The sequence below is a fragment of the Pterocles gutturalis genome, unplaced genomic scaffold (genome assembly GCF_000699245.1).
Source record: "Pterocles gutturalis isolate BGI_N339 unplaced genomic scaffold, ASM69924v1 scaffold809, whole genome shotgun sequence".
Taxonomy (NCBI): Eukaryota; Metazoa; Chordata; class Aves; order Pterocliformes; family Pteroclidae; genus Pterocles; species Pterocles gutturalis.
Window position 1 is genome coordinate 1 of NW_010127766.1, and position 14,552 is coordinate 14,552.

Here is a 14,552-nt window from a genome sequence, read left to right on the forward strand (position 1 = left end):
ACGGGCTGTATCCCATCCGTCACGGAAATCATCCTGGCAGGAAAGCAACCCCACATGACTTGTGAGATCAATAAGCAGACTGCACACCTCCGGAGGCACTTGTTTACTCACGGAAAGCTTAGCTCCTCCTCAGAACTCACAAAGATGGGCTCACACCAATATTCCGGACCTATATTCTCTGCTAAACAACAACATCGCGTGGCAGACGGTAGGCAGGGAGAATCCCCCTGGGGAGGGCTTTGAGAGCCGGCAGCAAACTCGACTGAACGCCCAGGAGCCTGCAGCTGGAAGAATGAGTCTCCCTCCTGTCCCGGCAGGATGCTGCATTGCAGGGCACATGCTTTACGTGAGTCCTGGCAAGGGAGGTACAGCACCGCAGAGAAAAGGGGCTCGCGCACCTGTGTGAGGACCACGCTGGCATGAGTGAGGGCTGCAGCCATGGCAGCTTCTTCTCGTTCCTTCAGCTCCTTTCTCAGGGCCTTGATCTCACTGAGAAAATGGCTCCGCTCTCCCTTGTCTTGAGCCTTTTTGGTTTTTGCCTAAAAAAAATAGAAAAATCAAGATAGAGAAAACTGTTTCTAGTCCTGGGGATATGCTCAGCTTCTTGGAACACCAAAGAACCCAGATACAGCACAGCTTCTCTGTGTCCACAGTGAAACCTCAGCTCATCGTAACCAGCCCAGGAAGCCTCGGCTTCTCTTCCCTCTCCCTGCCAGAAAGCCCCTTCCACAATCAGTGTTGCTTGAAGCATACAGAGTGTTTCTGCCTGTGCTGTATCAGTACAGCCCCAGGCTCTGAGGGAATATCGCCGCCGTTCGGACTGCCAGGGAGCATCAGGAGGAACACCATCACTCGGGGTCCAGACAGCAATTTCTCAGTCCCTGCTTACACTCCTCTGCCTGCACATTTTGACAGTCTTGAATTGTGAGTGGGAAGTGTTGAAGAGTGACTCCCTGCCCTTAAATCCTCTGTGCAGCCGCTCCTGCTCTGCCCTGTACTTTCCCAACGCCCCAGAGATCAGCAGCCGGCCAAGTCTGTGCACTTGTCAAAGCATCTGGGCACAAAGCAGGGAGTAATGTACAACGGTGATGAGGCTTGATGGGAAGAAGGGTCTTGTGCCTTTGCTGGGTGGGGATCCAGGATTCCCATCTCCTTCTGCTCCGTGGCTCTGGGGAAGCAGGACCCTCTGGCTCCAAGTGCCCTTGAAGCAGGAGGGCTCCCCAGGTTGACCGCGCCGTGTCCGGCCAAAGCGGCGGCTTTGCATTTTAAAAAGGCGTCTCTGAGTTGCTGTAAATGATTCAGAGCAATATCTAGACAGGCTCGTGGGTTTTTTTTGCAATGCCTATTAAATACATCTAACACATCAAATCATCACCACTGGTTGCTGGTGCCTCCCCAGCTACAGACCCGCAGCTACGAGGCAACGGCCAAGCTCCTTCACTGCAAGTCACCTTGAGAGAGCTGAGAAAGCTACCCACAGCCTCTGATGGAAATTGGGATTATATCCTTGGAGGTAAGGCTGATGACCTGAGAGAGCTGACAAAGCTGCAGACAGAAGCTTTTATAAGCAGCCAAACCAATACGACCCAATGGTTCCTATAATCCCCCTGCGTATGGACGGATTCTCCAGCGTCTGACACGGCTCAGCTCGCACTGCAGCCTCATGGGTCTTGCTCCTCTGCTCTGCCACCTGTTTTGGTTCAACCTGTAGGTATTTAATACCGGTGAGAGCTCTCCGTGTCTGTCAAGTGTAGCCAGAATCGGCTGAGGGGCTCAGGAGGAGGGATCACAGACAGACACACAGCCAACGCGATCCCAGAGGCACCTTGTCCTTCGCTCGCTCTAACGGGACAGGGTGGGCGCCAGTCCTGATGGTCACTGCGCTGGAGGGACAGAGCAGAGCAGCACTCGCTGTCTGCCTGCTAGGAACAGAGGAAGGTTAGACAGCGAACTGATGGTGTCAGTAGGGCCAAGTGTAATGTCTGTGCTGCACGATAGACCCAGTTGGTAAATTAACAACAGGAACTGTTCTCTGGTGCTTGTGGTGACACTAAAGTCCACACATCCACCACACTCCCAGCTCTGGAAGCAGTCAAGGGAGCAGGGAGCCCTGTCCAGAGGTACCAGAGTCTGTCAGCCCCAAATACTGCTTGACAGAGTGAGCCTGGATCCCACCCACGCCTTGTTAGGGCTCTGTGGGTGCCAGCAGGCTCTAATTGTAATGACCTGCCTCGTTTGGCCCCCACCCACCCACTCACTGGTCTGGGAGCTGCATTTAAGGGCAGACCTTGCTTTTTCCAACCCCCTATAGGGTCTGGTTTCTGTCCTAGGCTGCCTGCAGACCTGGAATCCTGTCTGACCCTGCTCAACGTCACCGGACCTGTGCTCCCGTCCTTGCTCAGGTGCTATGGGGCTGTGCCTTTGTCGATGCAAAGAGCCTCTAGAAGCTGAGGTCCTGCGAAGCTTGAAGCCTGACCACGTGAGGGAAGGAGACAAAAATGGGTAGAAAGTGTGCAAAGAGAGCCTGGGTTTTTGTTTACATTACCAGTTCTCCTGGGGGTAGGGGTAGTGGTGAAGGAAAGGAGTGAGAAGAGTCAAAATCTGGAGTAGACAAAGGGAGGAATTATTCCAGGGGCAAGCAGGGGACATTGCAGGGGAGCAACTGAGGCAGGATGAGGGAGGGATGGGACCCCAGAGGTGAGCTCTCTCCGGCCCTGAGAAAGAAAGAAAGAGATGCCAATGTGGGCAGCTCACGGCATTGCTCTGCACGCTGCACTGCAGCAGTGTGTTAGCTCTTGGGTTTTTGTTTGGTATTTCGGGGCAGAACAAGCACTGGTGGCCAGTCCCTACCCCATCACCACGTACCCTGTGCTCTAGGGAGGAAGCAGATGGAGATCTTAGTGATGAAGGCTCTGCTTTCTCCCTCATTTCCCTTCTGCTATGGAAAATCAACAGTGCAAAAAAAAACCTCCTCTCGTCTTTCAAAGTGCCTCCCAAGGAGAGGAAAGGGAAATTTAACCACAAGTGAGAAAGACACAAAATAAATTAAGAAGCAAAAGACTCAGTGTGGAGCTGTGACTACAGCCAGGTCTCCATCCTGGAGGATCAGCGCATCCCCTTTGTGAACTTGTCTCTCAGCTACAAGTACGGCTTCACCTAGCCCTCAGCTGCCCTCTCCTTCCCTTCCGTGCAGGAACAACTCACCTGCCAAGTGACTTCCCCAGCCACCCAGCAGCGGAAGCACCGGATGGTGCATAACCACATTTAGGAGAACTGGAGCTGCTGCTGCAGTGGTGGCTGCAGATTAATGTCCCTGGAGCTGAAAGCCATGATTGGTCTCCATCATTTAAAAAGCAAACGTGCAGTGCCTCACTGAAGGGCAGGGTAACAGACTTGGGCAAGTATGACACAGCATGTGTGCAGGGGTATGAAGATGCCCTCCTGCATCTCTGATCGAGACAGGATCTCTCTTGAGCCGAGGCATCTGCAAAATGGACAATGCCACCAGAAGGGGAGCTGAAAAAATCCCTCATTAGTATCAAAACCTATCATCTCAAGTAAAAGAGCTACTTTGTAAATTAAGTTTAGGAAAATTAGGTTGTGAAAGAAGAAATTAAGGATCCATTTTTATGATGTACTCTGCTTTCTACTTGAGGTGGCTGAGAGTGGGAGGGAGTGTCAGGACAGCCAGACATCTTGTTAGGAAGTGAATTAATGATGTGAATGTGCAATCCTCTTCACCAGAGAGCAAGAGAAACAAACAATGCCAGATAATCTGGAGAGCAGGGCACTGCAGCGTCCCCCCACGCAGCAGTAATGACTGTGATTTTGCCACTTCCCTGAGGTGTTCAGCTAGGAGGAGTTCTGCCCTCCGCTCCTTCTGCACCAGACGATGATGAGCTGGTGGCAGGCAGCTGAGGAGGCTCAGGCAGCCCCTGGCAGAGAGCTCTCTGCGAGACACCTTTTCAGGCTGGAAGCCTTCCCCATCTCTAAAATTTTCAGGCTTGCACCCCAGCTCCTTCCAGGCCGGGGTAAAAGCCTCCCAATGGGGGTAAATGGGATGAATCCAGGCCACCTGCATCTCCGACTGTCCCTGCCAGTCCCCTGCACGAGGCTATTTTTCCTTTCCTCTCTCCTGAAGCTGCCTTTCTACTGCTGACTGATCACAAAGAGAGGCTTGTGCCCACCAGCACTTTACCTCTGCCTGTACACAGTAAGATCCAGACTGGGAGCATCCCTCTTGGCTCATGGTGCCCTGAACCCACAGGTGCAGGCTGGCTGCACACTGCCCATGGCTCACATTGGGACTAGTCACTGTGACTTCCCTCTAGCCACAGATTTTGGGGCAACCCAGAGGACCTGGCTGTAGTGATTGTCTTCTAACAATGTGCAAGAGGTGGCAGAGCTATCAGTTAGTTTTAGAGACAAACAGCTTGCCTGGCTAGCAGATCAGGCGCTGCTAATCTAGAGAGCTGGCATTCCGGTAACCCACCCGTGGCGTGCTGCGGGGACACGTACAAAGGCCTGGTCGATGTCCTTCCTGATATCCGCCACTATCTGGGCGTTGTCGCCGCGGGCCAGGACGGCGTCCAAGGAGTGCTGTTGGATGGGCTCCAGCAGGCGAGCAGGGTGGCCGAGCCGCAGGATGCGGGAGCCCAGCCTCTCCACCAGGTTATCCACGGCAACGTTGGACGGGGCACAGCACAGGACCTGCACGGGGAGAAACCAAGCGCTGCCACTGCCAAGGACACAAAACACTGGAACAACAGCGTCCAAGCAGGAAGACACTCGGCAGAGGGAGGGAGACCAACACATCTCTTGGGGATAAACCACTGACACTTCCCCAGCCTCCAGACACCAAAGGCAACTCTCCCCTGCTTTGAAGCACAGGGTCTTCAATGAACACCAAACCTGAGCTTTGAAGTTTCTGTTTGCCCCTAATTTCAGCTGACAGGGATGCTCCCTGGTCCTTGCAAGCCAACCCAGACTGCAGTGTAGCATGACTGCTACTGGACCTGCTCCAGCTGCCACAAAGCCCCATGAGTTTGCAAAATAAACCCAGGGATCGCTGTCACTACAGTCCTGCCACTGCCACTCACCTTCAGGCCTTGCTGCACAGCTTGCAAGATGATCTCCACCAGCGTTGTGGTCTTCCCCGTGCCAGGTGGTCCATGGACGATGGCAAGCTCCCTCTGTGCCAGCGAGAAGGAGACAGCCTCCCTCTGCGACGCATCCAGTGAGTTGTTGTAAAGCTTCAGAGGCTCTGGGGAGACAGCAGAAGATTCACTTGGACCTCAGCCCCAACTTGGGTGCTTGCTGAGAAGCACAAATCCATGAATACAAATAAGCAGCTCTCAGCAGCTAGCCCAAATCAATCTGATAATGAGAATAACCTTCTGGGGAGGGAGGTACACTGTGTACTACCTAGGTGGCTAAAAGACTCCAGACTGGTAAAAATAAGGCTCGTTATGCTTTGAAAACGAACAGGCTGCCCATCCTGCATCTGTCTTCCCCCTGCTCTCCCCGACGCTGCTGTTTTGCAGAAGGAGCAAGCGTTCCATTGTGAACGCAGCCAGTCTGTATTTGAGCTCTTCAGCACTTAAAGGCGGATTTACTCGCATTGAACGTGCAGGATCTCCTGGGTGTTGGAGGGTGCTCAGGGTTTATTTTAAAGGTGAGCCCGCATGTTTAGTAAACCCTCAGTAAAGGGAGGAATGGAAGTAGCTGATCTTGCAAACAAATCGCTCCCGTTCCAGTTACAAACCCAACACAGCACTAGTGATAACGCAGCAGAAAAAACCACTGCATCTGCGCGAGGAAAAGAGCAGTCCTGTATTGTTCAACAGTGACTGGAAAGGAAGGCAGGAAAAAGATAAAAATCAGCAATATAAGTGCTGAACACTAGAATGAGTTTGGGCTTTAATGATCAGAAAGGAAAAAGCATATGGAAATTGCATTACAAGAGAATCTGTTTCACTGCAGAAGACCAAATTCTCACAAGCTGCTTTTTACCCCCTAGATTTAGCTAATTTAAACACATATTTATCCTTATCTCCTGTAATCCTGCTGCTAATCTCCTTCTTCATTATGGAAGTTAATTACAGCAGAGATGATGACTCATTACACTGAGGTTTACCGAAAATAATGTTCCCATGAAAGCTTATGTAAGACAATCTCTGGGCAGCGTTCCCTGCCGGGCATCATGTGCTTTATCTCCATCTTTGCATTAAGGGCTTGATTAAAAGCGTGAAAGTTTTTCTCCTGGTTTTAGGCAGGTTAACTCGTCTGCAACTCCCCTGTAACCTCTGGCACCGACTTTTGAAGCAGCATGACGAATTGAGGCATCTGGGTTAAACAAGGTTTGCTAAAGAGACGCTTGGTGAGGAGAGAGGAACAGGGCTCACGGTGCTTTCTCCTGTTAACCTGCCTCTTGCTTTCTTTCTAATTTTTGAGTCGGTGTGCTAACGACTGAGAGAAAACTAGGAAGCATCCCATGGGCTGGGGAACAAGAAAGAATAGCTTAAAAACCAAAAGGCATTTCCCACGATGGGGAACAGCCAGGAGGTAGGAGTCATTGATATTTCCTTGCTGAAGGAATGAGATCAGACGCAGGCTCCTCCACGCGCATGCCCGCCCTCTTCCCTTTTCATCGCACGCTGCCAAGAGCCGCTGTGTGGGCAGGCTGGGAAGCATGCCCAGCCCAGAACAGAGGCACAAGAGTGGTGGGGAGGGGGGCAGAGCCTTCTAAGGGGTGCTGGGGGGCCTCTGAACCCTTCTTTCTCCACCAGCTGGGCTCAAAGGAGGCTCACCTGAAGAAATGCAGGACCAAGAGCGCTTGATGAGCAATTGGTTTAGAATGTGCACAGATGCTCCCAGAAGACACCCACTGACCCAGCTCTAGCCCTGTGGCACCAGCTCTGCCCAAAGCCATCCATCTCAGCCCCCTCGAGGCAGACCGCAGAGGCGATGAAGGTCAATCTGCATCCTGGGGCCTGGCAGGGTCTCGCTGGTGGTCGGATAACTCAGCCCCTGATGCACAACCTGATTTATGAGTCTAGCACTGAACAAACAAATCACCTTGGCCACCACAGTTGGTCCTCCAACAACACTTCCAAGAGCTGAGACCCTTTTTTTGCACAATCCCAGCAGTTCAGGTGAAGAAGGGGGTTGGAGGGTGATCCTCGAGTCCAGGAGAGGGGTTCCTGCACCAAACACGGATGGGAACAGCCCCTCCCAAGAGGAAGAGCTGAAGTTCTCCAGAGCTGGAGGCCTCTCACTTCTCAATGTACCTGTCAGAGCATATTCCTCATCACTGGTGTGCACAGGCACCAGGAGCACACCAGACCCCGTGGCCAGCTCCTCTCCAGTACAACCCCACTGCGGCCAACACTGGACAGAACCCAGGTGGGGAACGAAGCCTGAAAGGAGGAACTGTCCCTGCTCTCCCTATGGAGCAGTTTATGAGACAGCTCTGAGTTGTTGGGACTGCTCAGTGCTCCCAAGGATCTCAGGGGCCTCTTCATGGCCTCTGGTGACAAGAGGTGTCACACAGCAGAGGGACAAGGAGCAGTGAGGATTTCTGTGAGTGACTTGTGCATGGCCAAGGAAGTTTTGCTGGCAGTTCCTGGTGCTTCCCCGGTGTTCTCCCTGCTGGGTTGGCTGTCACTGGGGACAGCCCCAACTTTTAACTAGGATTTTTTTCTTCTTTCTCTCTTTGCAAATGTCTTTTTACAGCAATAGGCATAATTATCTACAAAGCCATGCCTTCTGCACTTGCATGAGCAATGAGCCAGACAGTGTCTGGGCACAGTGATGAACACCGCTCACCTTTTCTAGACCAGGAATACAGGAGAGAGCTGGTGGCTCGGAGTGATCAGCACAGGATTCCTCCTACAATCAGGCAAAATCTTATTTCTGTAAGGAAAGGGAATGTGTCCACACAGCAAGCGGAGCAATGCTGGCCTCTGCTGGCAAGCACAGCCTCTCCATATGTCCACAGCAACGTATGGGTGCAGGGATCCCTGCGTGTATGCTGCGAGACTGCAGCGGTGGGCAGGGAAGGGTTTCTTGTAGGAGATCTCTGGTGTGAAAGTGCTAAATGCTTCTGGGACGTGAGTGCAGGTCCAAGTGGAGGGGAGCCAAGCAGAGCACTTCTTACGGATGGGCTTCTGAATTTCCCTTCCCAGGGAGTCTGACAAGAGCAGAAACCCTGTTCAGGTCAGAGTTTGCCTTTTGGAAAGCTTACTTTCCCTCTTGGTGCCTTTCTGGAGGCAGCAAGGTAAGGGCTGGAGATGTTTTGTGGTGGGGACCAGTCCCATTCTTAGCTGCAGATCCCATCCTTTCGGCTGCTCCCCAGGTTATTCTTCCCAGAGCCTGTCTCATGGGTTTGTGTTATGCCAAGGCTGTTTATTCAGAGCTGTATTTTGAAGGGACTTGGGTCGGGTGTGCAGTGCTACAGGTAACACCTCAACCTGTGCACAACCCCAGCAGCTCGGGAGATGAAAAGCACAGGTTCAGTGCACGACTCCAGCGAGCACAATCCTTCCGGCCACGCAGGGCTGCGGGTTCCTGAGAGGGCACTGACATCTTTCACCATCTCCAGCAGTGTTTCAGCTACGCCCTTTGTGTAGGAGAGAGCCTCCAGCACACCCCTGCTGCTCACCAGCCGACGGGCAGCTGCCAACTTCCCAAATCAAACCTGAAGCCCTGGGCTGTCCCTCATGGTTCAGGTCCCAAAACATTTATCAGGCCTGTCCCTGCTCTGCCCTGAGCCTGAACGTGCTCCTGGATGGACTCAGAGGGGCAGCCCAAGCTCTTGTAGCAGCGATGGTGTGAGAACCCAGCAGCTATGAGGTTTCCTGCTGCCTGTAAAGACCAGGGGATGAGAAGCCTGGTACAAACTAACTTCAGGCTGCTTCGGGTCCAAAGCCTGGCATTTTTTTCCCCAGTTACTGATAACCATCTTACACAAGCTCACTCCTAAAAAATGTGCTCCAGGACATTGTTCCAGTGGGAGTCTCTGCCTGTACCTGTTACTACTGGGAGGGATTCATCCTGAGTGGGGAGTAGGATTTTCCTGACACCGTGGGAAACAGCTGTGTGCAAATCGGCACAGCAACAGCAACTCCGGCAGCCACCAGGAGCTGGGGAAAAGGGCACTAAATCCTCTTTGTCATTATTACCCTTCTGTGCATACTGATGTTTTTTTTTAGTAAGCCAATATCACGTGCTTGTCAGACACCAGCCACACCAGCTACTTCAAAACCATGTTTCTGTTGGCTTTACCGGACTCCTTGGACGCTTAATCAGCTAGCGACTGGATTTAGGCACCCTCCTGGGGTGACACAGACTTTAATATAGATCCTGTGGGCATGGCCTTTGGCAGCCTGCTCTCCCAAGATAACCCTGGCAGCTGCGATCCAGTCAGGAGAAGATCACAGAAAAAAAAAAAAAGCAACTAAAAGCTATTCAGCAGATAAGCCACAAAGCTCATGTCATTCTATCTGGGTATGCCCTGAAGAGACCCTTTTGGGGGAAAAACCAGGCTTTTCCCTTTTCCCTCCAGATTATGAGGCTCCGTGTTGGGAAACAGCCACCAGCAGGAAGCACTGGCAGAGCAGAGCCGCACCAAGACCCACTGGTTTTGCTGGAAAGAAGAACCGCGTCTCGCCGCTTTCAGTGGCACTGGTGAATGTTCTGTGTTCCAACCCTGCACTGTGTACTCCCGACCGAGCGGCTCCAGCCTGCTTGCTTGAGGACATGAAGCTCGCACAGACTTGCTGTCATGTGTTGTCCTTTCAGTCCACGCCCCCGTAGCACCTGAACCTGCTGGCCAGTTTCATCAATTTGATATCAAGTGCCCACATTGCTTTATGAAAACGCACAGGGGCATCAGAGCCCACCCAAAAGCCCTGAGACTCCCACACTTGAAAAATGAGGCTTCTAATTTTTTCCCCACACTTAAAAAAATTAGATTTAGGAGCCTGCTGCTGCACATACAAGCAGCAGCCTGAAATGCTGAGAGCTTTTGCTATCCTTCCACATCAGAGCACGCACCCAGGGAACACGTGCTGCCTTCTGCAGAGCCCATGCGTGTGTGAGTTTCTGTGCTACCTGCAGAGACACCCCCCATGTCCTACAGTGTAGGGGACACCTGGGGACCTGCACCTGCCATCGTATAAGCACAAATGACAGGATCTATCCTGCTGGCTGTTCAGTGCCCTCCTGTTCAACTCAGTGGAGGCTGGCCGTTCCAGGCACCTTGCAGGACCGATTGAAAGTCATGATTGTTTGATTCCTGGCTAGTGTGACATCCTTCTAGCTGGGGAGAAAGGAGCTGTAATGTGACAAGGTAAACGGAAGGCCCTTCCACCCTGCCGGAGCATTTTGCTGCTCTCAGGTGATATGCTGCCTTCTCATATTGCATCTCCTCTGCCTGTCTGATGTGGCTGAATGTTTCCATCAGTCAGTGCTCTTGGGGCTGGGGAGATGTAAACTCCATCTCTCTGCTCAGTTCGGCACATCTGAGCAATTTGGTGAAAAATAATTTTTCTTCATTAGAGAGGCGGCTCTGCTACTAGAAGGGAAAAGGCAGAGCTGAAGCTGCTAAGAAAGTTCATTAAAATTTAATTCTTTTATCTAATATTAAAAACCTGAGCACACCAAGGCCCCTGGGTAGCCAAAAGGCGAAGAGGTTTGTCTCAGCCTAAGCTCAGTGCTTACCACTATGGAGACAGGACTCACACTAACATGAACTCTTCATCCCAGGAAGCCCAGCCTGAAGGCAGACTGCAGGGGAACGGGAGCGTGTCTGAAAAAGGCAAACTACTGTGGACAGCCAGATTCTGAGATCACAGTCAGAGAAAAGCTGCACCAGCGAGCACAGAGCACAAGGAGCTGTGGCGGGGAGGAAACCCAGCAGACCCTGGCCAACCAGGAACCAGGCAGGGATGGGTGGCGTCACCCGCAGCACGCGGCCATGGTGAGAGGAAAGACCTGAGCTCTCCACGGCTTAGATGCTTAGATACCGGCTGCCAGCCCCATCCTCCTGGGCAGCTTAACCCACCCTCTGCCTTCATCCCCTCATGTTTGCAGTTCAGCTGATGCTTCCCTTCTGTCGAGGGGTAATATTTGTTAGCAGTTGCTGAGCACTCGGATGTTCTGCTGATCAGAGGCTCTGGTTTCCCCATGGTTTTTCTGAAAGGGTAAGCTGTGTAATTTCATCTTTTATTTTTCCAAAGACTTGCATCAAAAAAGAATTGAGTAGAAGGGGATTCTACTTATATGCAATTTTTTTTGACAGCTGGTGGTAAAACCAAGTTGTGAGGTTTTAAGTATTTGATGAAACCAAAGCAGCCTGCACATCTCCAGCTTGACTGAACACAACTGGAAAGCTGTAAAAATAAAAATACAAGTGTTCCCATGCTGTTTCAAACTGCAGTAGTTCCGCAGTCACTTAATTCCCATGAAGGCAGAGTTATTGGATTTTCAGTACAGAAGCAGCGCTGGCAGTTTCTGATCTTTGAAGTTTATGGATGGGATTGAGCAGCAAGCAAATAAGAAATGCCTCATAAACTAAATTGGATTTCAGACTCATGAATGTGTGCAAACAAATTTCCCCCATCACAAATCCTGCCTGGTTTATGTCAGAATTCAGCTTTACTTGGCACACTCTGAGAAAAGTGAGCGTTATCCAGCTGAATAGCCTCTCTTCTGGCGATGACAAGGGTTTTTACAAGAGCAAAACTCTCAGTTTTGCACAGGCAGACTCAAACCAGCAACAGCCTCGGTGCATTTGCTGGGCTGTGAAGCTTCAGGGGCTCTGACCCTAAGGGTGCAGGGAATTTCTCTGGAGAGATAATCCAGCACCTGCCACCAGTCTGGTATAAGGTCATACAAAGAAACATCCTTACTTGTTTCACCGAATGCGCTGGGATCAGAAGAAAAGAAGAGGATGTCGATCAGATCAGAGGCTGGACCACCGTGATACTGTTTCAGTGCATTTAGAGCTCTGCCAAAGAAGAAAAGAGCAGGTTACACGCACAGCATGACCCCCTCCAGAGAACCCTGCGTGCCTCAGGACCCAGTGACCACAGGCTGTGGGCACAGAGTCAACTCTTCCAAAGCTGAACAATGTTACTCCACAACAGACTAACCCCATCTAACTGCTGCACCCCCCAGCCCTCACACACCCCCCCCTTACACTGGCCACGATCCCCTCCCCACTGTTACTCCAGTTTGGTACAGTCAGACCCTGGGCTGAGCCTTTTCACCACATTAATTCAGCAGAGAGCTGCTCACTCCTCCTGCCAGGATGGAAAAGGTCCTACGCAGAATCCAGTGAGTACCAGATGTGATACAACATGGGACCAAAATGTGTAACTGGGTGTGGGATGAGGGGTGGGGAGGGAGAAGGAGTGGGACCACGCCAGCCAGCAGGCAGATACATTTAGGCTGTTGTGATCCAATTGCATTATCTCAGTAGGGGTGACTGCGATAGCCAGCAGAAAAACAAAGGCACCTCTGAAAGGTGGCTACCTCCCCTCAGTGGAGCTACTATCGGAGTAGGAGGAATAAGATCGGAAAGAAGAGAAACCAAGCCTAGTGAAGTAAGCAGAGATCTGCCTCAGAAGAGCCTTTCCAGAACAACCATAGCAGTTTCCAGTGGGCTTTGGCCCCCTGAGCAGTGCCCCGGCGTGACCTGCAGCCCCGTGGCCCTTACTTTTTCAGCCTGTTGTAGGTGACATCGTTGGCTAGTTTCAGCAGGCGGTAGGCACTCTCACGGTCCAAGCTCAGCATGCCATCTCGAGATTCCTCAAAGGCAACAGTCACCGCTTTGGAGGTGACCCGTGTGACGATGCCGGTGGAGACCGCATCGCCCTGGCCAGCTGAGTCGTAAAGGCCCACAATGTCCCCTGCAAAGACAAGTTTGGAGAGAGAGCGTGAAGCGGGGCAAACTTTTTGAAAAGAAGCGCTTTTGGGGAGAGCAGCGATCAAGCTCAGACAGCAGGACCCGCTGCACTAACCACAGTTCCTGTGTTTCCTGCCCAGCTCAGCGCTTGTGTCAAGCCCAGAACGAAGGAGAACATCCTTCTCGTAGCTGACGGAGCACACAGCCAGAGGGAGCAAAAGGACAGTCAGCAAGTGAGGAGACACCCGACAGCAACTAACCAGCTGCCTTCAGACCCCCCACACCACAGATCTTGGGGTGGAGACCAGCAGTGCTCCCCAGAGACAGAGCTGCTCCGAAAGCCAACGTCCTGCCACAGTCAAAGCAGTAAGCCTGCAGACAGCGTCCTTGCCCTCCTCAGCTACCGGAACAGCTCAGGTCTCACACTCCTGGCCGTGTTTTCATGGAGGCAATGGCAGAGGGCGAGACAGGAGTGAAAAGGGCACTGGCTGGAGTGCTGCTCAGTCTGTATTCCTCTAGTACCTTTATTTCCAGTGGAACTCTGGGTGTGACAACAACGTACATAATTCTTCCTTGCCAAAGATGACAGTACAGGGAAGGGAGGAAATATGGCAGCTCAGGAAGGAAGAGGAAAATCCCCTTTCGGTTTTGTAATGAAAGGCAAAAGCTCCTCACCTACCACAAGACACAGGCATGAACACTGGCTTGTACAAAGAATGCCAGGAGACCCTCAATGACAAGAGAGCAGGGCTTTGCTCCTATGGACTCAGGAGGAGGAAAGGCAGCTCTTTAATCACCGGCACTATTTCCTGCTGCACCGTACGTGTCCCTAATGAGCCAAGGGGAAAAGAGGCCGGTTTTCTCTAGATTCATCTTGCAGCCATAACATTTTCTCCCTTCCTTTTTTGCCTCAGTTGTTCTGTCTGTACAGACATCACATTAGAAGGGTGTCAGGAAGAGGACACTGGTCATCTCTTCACCCACTGTAAAAAGCTTACCGGGCCCGAAGCTGTTGTAGGGCAGCTCAGCATCTGCGTCAGATTTTCTAGGCTGAAATGTCACGAGCAGCCGTCCGTAGAGGCCGGTTCTCTGGCTGGCAGCTTGGAGTTTCAGCAAGCAGACGCCTCTGCGCTGCAGCTCCTTCAGGGAGACACTCTCCTGCCACGCCCTGGAAACCACACACAGGTGTGAAAACCTTCAACACTTCAGACGAGAAAGCAGAAGGTGAAGGGGGAAGAGATGGAAAAGACGGGGAAGGACGATGGCAAGAGAGACAGCAGCGTGGTGAAGAGCTGGCTCCCGCGGGCTTGTTCTGGGACACGGTGACGCCCGCAGAGCCTGGAGGTGAGGTGACACCCGGGTATGTGGGCTTCCTCCCCCCGTCCTGGGCCCACAGGGGAGAGCAGGCCCCGAAGGGTGGGCTTCCCACTGGGCTGTGCTGGGTATACAGGAGTGGGCACAGCAGCATTGCCACAGCACGCTGCCCACAGGTGACAGGAGTGACTCAGCAGGGTTCCTAGAGGGGACAGGTGACAGCAGCCCTGTCCCGTGTCCAGGGGGTTTCCCACAGGGGACAGCAGCCCTGCCCAGGCCCAGGGGGGTTCCCACTGGTGACAGCAGCCCTGCCTGGGGCCCAGGGGGG

General features: G+C 52.3%; 1 protein-coding gene across 1 annotated transcript; it reads right to left on the minus strand.

Moving 5' to 3' along the window:
- Positions 1-398: 398 nt before the first annotated feature.
- On the minus strand, positions 399-14,078 carry LOC104466048 (DNA-binding protein SMUBP-2-like; the record flags this gene model as incomplete). Its single annotated transcript, XM_010079357.1, has 6 exons — positions 399-539; positions 4,519-4,710; positions 5,100-5,263; positions 11,913-12,010; positions 12,722-12,914; positions 13,909-14,078. Coding segments are annotated over 6 exons (958 nt in total), but the record flags the coding sequence as incomplete, so codon positions are not given.
- Between the last annotated feature and the right edge of the window lie 474 nt (positions 14,079-14,552).